The sequence below is a fragment of the Sardina pilchardus genome, chromosome 6, assembly GCF_963854185.1.
Source record: "Sardina pilchardus chromosome 6, fSarPil1.1, whole genome shotgun sequence".
Taxonomy (NCBI): domain Eukaryota; kingdom Metazoa; phylum Chordata; class Actinopteri; order Clupeiformes; family Clupeidae; genus Sardina; species Sardina pilchardus.
The window spans coordinates 32,917,561-32,923,560 of record NC_084999.1 but is presented as its reverse complement, the minus strand read 5'-3'; the positions used below and the strand labels follow the sequence as shown (position 1 = coordinate 32,923,560).

The window sequence follows — 6,000 nt, the reverse complement described above, 5'->3', positions numbered from 1 at the left end:
TACCATAGTCCTGGCACGCTATTGGCCGGTGACGTGACGATAACTAAACTTAAGCGACGCGAAGTGCAGTAGAAACAAAGCGCAGCCTCCCCAGACTAATGTTCAATCTTAAAAGATTGAGCTTGTTCTGGTGGAGTTGGACTACCTGTGAAACTTCTGTAGGCTCCAGATACTGACTTATGCTACCAGTAGTAACACTGACCCTATCCAAATGCAATTCTATTGAAAAATCAGTCAAGAAGGATGAAAATGGAAACATTACCAGTTGCCATCACCTGTAAAGTCATTCCTGTTTTGGGGGTCGTCTCACAGTTGGCCCTCTAGTACTGTACACCTGTAGAAAAATTTGTTGACATCAAAGCAGGTGAATCTGATTCACAACCACCTGTTACATATCTGGCCAGATCAATATCCTACAAGTGTGACTAACTTGATGCTATACTCCTATGAACCAGTGTTCCCTTTATTTTTTTGAGCAGTGTATAAACATTTTTTTCTGCTGTTCAGAATGAAAAAAGGTGAAAGATGCATTTGAGCTAGATGGAAAATGTATGTACAATTGTGGCAATGAGCTGTTAATGGACTAATAACTGGCCATGCCCTTGCTAAAGGGTATAAAAGCCAGTCTGAAGAGAACAGTTCGTTGCTGGACAGAGAGCACCACCTGCCCTGCTGCCATTGGTTTCAACGCACTCTATTGCTCTGTAAAGGGCCGTAATTGTTTGACTGCTTTGCCGTGAGTGATTGTGTTGCTATTAGTTCTCTTGCTCTACCTAAGTTGTTGCTCTTGTGCTCCTCTCTGCATCCAGAAGCCTCCTCGTCTGAACACCGGTGACTGCAGCTTGATGTCAACGCTCGCTATTGCAGACCAAAGGGCCGTAACTACTTCCTACCACAAAAGCATGGACGTGCTTGCCATTTGTTGTACTGTGGATCATTGTACTGCTCTCCTCTGACTCCCAGCCTTGCCATCCTGTGGTTCCCGTGTTTGGAGCTGTCCCCCCGCCCGCTACTGCTGCTCTAACTGCCCTGTGCCATCCTGGTGGCCCCGGATCCCTACAGTGGTTGTGAAGACCAGCCTCGACTCGACCGGATTCTCTCAACGGCCCCTCCAGGCGAGTTGACGACTGTTGTGACACTAGATGCGCCGCCGCCGCTTAGAAAGGACGTACGACGAGGCCAGTGCCTTATCCTCTGACCAGAGACTTTGACTAAACTCTCCCTTTTAACTCCTCTTAAGGTGCATTTTCTTATATTAAAGTTGGCTGTCTATTGTGTTTCTGCTGCTGGGACCTGGGCCCTTGGTTATTTAATGGTTGGCCACTAGGAGAAAACATCATGTAGTGGCCAACAGTTAAATAACCAAGGGCCCAGGTCCCAGCAGCAGAAACCCAGACAGCTAACTTTAAAAAGAACACACTTTAAGAGGAGTTAAAAGGGAGAGTTTAGTCAAAGTCTCTGGTCAGAGGATAAGGCACTGGCCTCGTCGTACGTCCTTTCTAAGCGGCGGCGGCGCATCTAGTGTCAGTCGTCAACTCACCAGGAGGGGCCGTTGAGAGAATCCGATGTAGTCGAGGCTGGTCTTCACAACCACTGTAGGGATCCGGGGCCACCAGGACAGCACAGGGCCTTTAGAGCAGCAGTAGCGGGCGGGGGGACAGCTCCAAACACGGGAACCACAGGATGGCAAGGCTGGGAGTCAGAGGAGAGTAGTACAATGATCCACAGTACAACAAATAGCAAGCACGTCCACGCTTTTGTAGTAGGAAGTAGTTACGACCCTTTGGTCTGCAATAGCGAGCGTTGACATCAAGCTGCAGTCACCGGTGTTCAGACGAGGAGGCTTCTGGATGCAGAGGGTAGCATAAGAGCAACAACTTAGGCAGAGAACTAATAGCAACACGATCACTCACGGCAAAGCAGTCAAACAATTACAGCCCTTTACAGAGCAATAGAGTGCGTTGAAACCAATGGCAGCAGGGCAGGTGGTGCTCTCTGTCCATAACTGTTCTCTTCACAGAGACTGGCTTTTATACTCTTTAGCCAGGGCATGGCCAGTCATTAGTCCATTAGCAGCTCATTGCCACAATGAGCAACAAGGCAGAGGCAATGAGCTAGTAACAATCAATGACAGGAAGTACTGTCCAAATATGGGCAGAGAGGTGGAGCATAGTTACAAGTTCAATTTGAACCAGGGGGTCAGGATTTGACTGATTAGCTTCGCCGATTAGCAAGGCACTTCCTCGTCGCCATTTTCCAGAAATACATCATGTCCGGTGCCGTTTTCCCTGCGTTTTCCTCATGCTGATTGGTGGCTGTTCCACTCTCAGCTCATGCACGAGCTTAGTGTGGGCACGAGCTCTCGTTCTGTACCTTACGTCAGTCAGTAACCTGGCACTTAATTGGCTAAGTAAAACGGCACCGGAAACAAGCCTCTTGAAACGCCATGTTGAAGCCTGAAAAAATCGTTCAATTTTGGCACTTTTCACTAGCCTAGCATTCCCATTGAAATGAATGGGGGCGGGACTTGTTCACTTTCTCCAGTTCTTATAATACCTCCATGATTTGAACAGTTCAGTCACAAACGCAGGGGAGGAGGCACAGTCCAAATTAGGGCATATGGTAAAACAGGAAGTTAGTTGCCAGGTTTGTTCATGAGCAAATGTCCAAAAGGCAGAAAATAATAATAGTAACAAAACTCACTACAATTTATGCACACAGTGAAACAGCCAAAACAAATCAGGGTGCAAAATATGTTCACACACACACACTAAACACCATAATGATACACTGCACACAATAAGGCCCTAATGTCTTTATGCTACTTTGGCACACAGGCTTTACTAATTATGCAACAATTGTAGTAGTGTGTAGGGTCCCTGGAGATTATGAAATATTGTGTGTGTATTGGGTCCCTGTACAGTATACAGTACATTTCTGTGTGTATGCATGTGTGTGTGTAGGATACCGTGGCAGTGTTCGTCCGGCACCCTTCTGTGCGAGATGAGCCAGACCTGGAGGGGAGAACCGCGTTCATGTGGGCTGCTGGGAAGGGCAGTGATGATGTTATCAGAACCATGCTGGACCTGAAAGCTGACCTGGACATCAATATGGCCGACAAATATGGAGGAACAGGTATACACACCCATAAACAAAAGATGTCTGCTGTGATGCTCTCTCTCTGTCTCTCTCTCTCTCGATAATTTTATCTTTTGTATTTTTACTTTTTTTTATTATTCTTTCTTTTATTGTCTTTGCACATTGTTGTCTGTGAAAAGTGGTGTATAAATACATTTTACTTACTTACTCTCTCTCTATCTCTCTCACTGTCACACACACACACACACACACACACACACACTCAGTTTGTACATACTCATTTGAAAGTGTCTCTTTGTGTGTGTGTGCGTGTGTGTGTGTGTGTGTGTGTGTGTGTGTGTGCAGCGCTGCATGCGGCGTCTCTGTCGGGTCACGTGTCCACTGTGACTCTGCTGCTGGAGCGAGGGGCAGCCGTGGACCCGCTGGACGTCATGAGACACACGCCGCTGTTCCGCGCCTGTGAGATGGGCCACCGAGACGTCATCCTCACACTCATCAAAGGTGAATGTGTGTGTGTGTGTGTGTTTGTGTGTGTGTTCATATGCATGTATGTTACGAGTTTGAATTGTTTGTGTTATTCCACCAGTATATGTATATAACTTTATAGTGTTTTTGATGTAATCTGATCAAAATAAAAATCATAATAATAACAATAAAATAACAATATTAATAGTAATATTAATAATAAGAATAGCCTCATCACATACAGACAAGCACTTAACATGGCCAAGTCAGCGTACTATTCCTCACTGATTGAAGAAAATAGAAATAATACAAAATTTCTTTTTAGCACAATCTCCCGCTTAACAAAGAGCCATAATGAAGTAAGCCAATCTATTCATTTGAGCTTAAATAGTAATGATTTTATGGACTTTTTTAATGACAAAGTTGAAACAATTAGAGTTAAGATCAACAACCAGTCAGTTTCTCCAAATACACATACTCCACTGCTATATGATAGTGAAAACATTACAGAATCACAGCTGCAACCTAGAACAACATTTAATTCATTTACACCTATCGACACATTAGAGCTCACTTCCACAATTTCCTCATCAGAATCTGCAACTAGTCTGCTAGACCCTATTCCTACTCACCTTCTTAAGACTGCTCTCCCCCTCCTCGATAACGCCTTGCTTCAGATTTTAAATAATTCAATGCTATTAGGACATGTTCCACAGCAGTTTAAGATGTCTGTTATCAAGCCATCACTCAAAAAGCCTAGCCTCGATCCTAACATCCTAGCTAACTATAGGCCTATTTCTAATCTCCCTTTTATGTCAAAAATACTCGAAAAAATAGTTTCCAAACAAATTGGCGCCTACTTACAAATGAACAAAATTCAAGAACTGTACCAATCTGGCTTTAGAGCCCACCACAGTACCGAATCAGCCTTAGTTAAAGTGTTTAATGACCTCCTCATTGCTGCTGATAACGGATATGCATCAATACTAGTCCTCCTTGACCTCAGTGCTGCTTTTGACACCATAGATCATGACATACTACTTCACAGGCTTGAACATTCCATAGGTATCAAAGACTCTGCACTTGCTTGATTTAGATCTTACCTTACTAACCGCCAACAATTTGTACAGGTCCATAATGAACCATCCACCCAGACTATGGTAAAATATGGAGTGCCTCAAGGCTCAGTACTAGGGCCCCTATTATTTTCTCTTTATATGCTTCCCCTAGGTTTTGTAATTAGAAAACATGGCATTAATTTCCATTCTTATGCAGATGATACACAATTATATATTTCCATAAAGCCCGATGACCCAACCCCGTTAGCCAAACTCAACACATGTCTGAGAGACATAAAAATTTGGATGACTAATAACTTCCTGCTATTGAACTCAGATAAAACAGAAGTTATGGTTTTAGGTCCAAAAAAGATTAGGGACATCCTATCTACATCACAAGTTACATATAGTGATCTCTCACTGACCTCATCCACAAGTGTTAAAAATCTAGGAGTTATAATTGACCAAGAACTTCTACTCAGTAGTCACATAAAGCAGATCACAAAAACTTCATTTTTCCATTTAAGGAACATCTCAAAGATAAGGAAGTCCTTATCCTTACCAGACGCTGAAAAATTAATTCACGCTTTTGTCACTTCTAGGCTAGACTATTGTAATGCATTATACGCCGGCTGCAATACTACCTGTCTAAAAAGCTTACATTTTATACAAAACGCAGCTGCTCGCACACTCACTAGGACCAAAAAATATGATCATATTTCCCCCATCCTAGCATCTCTACATTGGCTACCTGTTAAAAGTCGCATTGACTTCAAAATTCTACTTCTAACATACAAAGCCATAAATGGCAGGGCACCTGAATATATTAAAGATCTTCTAGTCCCATATAATCCACCTAGACCCTTACGATCACAAAATACTGGACTTCTTGTAACTCCAAGAATTTCAAAAACTACAGTAGGAGGCAGAGCTTTTTGTTACCGTGCACCTCTCCTCTGGAATAATCTTCCTCCCTCAATCCGTTTAGCAGACACCCTCCCTATTTTTAAGTCTAGACTTAAAACATATCTCTTTAGTGCTTCCTATAGTTAGGTATGGTGCAGTGTGGAACTGCAACCACTTCAGGGTTTCATTGGAACGGACCACCTCTGCTGTGGACTTGTGTGACTGGTGCTCCAGTCATGCCTCCCACGGTGGCTACCGACCACACCTGTGCTGGTGCTGACTACCCTTCACCATGCCTTAGTTATGCTGCTATAGCATAGCACTGTCATGGACTTCTCATGTGTCATGCCGTACAACTCTCTCCCCTCTCCCTCTGTCTCTCAACTCTCCCTCCTCCCTCTCTCTCTGTCCTGTCATTCAACTCCCTCTCCCCCTCTGCCTTTTCCCTCTATAGTATAATAATTAATTATCC

The 6,000-nt window shown here is 43.8% G+C and overlaps 1 protein-coding gene across 3 annotated transcripts in view; it reads left to right on the top strand.

The window, feature by feature from the left end:
• The window catches only part of invs (inversin), a 31,043-nt gene that overhangs the window by 17,293 nt on the left and 7,750 nt on the right, over positions 1-6,000 (top strand). For all 3 annotated transcript variants that reach the window (XM_062539566.1, XM_062539567.1, XM_062539565.1), the window contains exons 9-10: positions 2,964-3,135; positions 3,445-3,600. In XM_062539566.1, the coding sequence (XP_062395550.1) occupies positions 2,964-3,135; positions 3,445-3,600 (328 nt within the window). The remainder of the gene's footprint in view (positions 1-2,963; positions 3,136-3,444; positions 3,601-6,000) is intronic.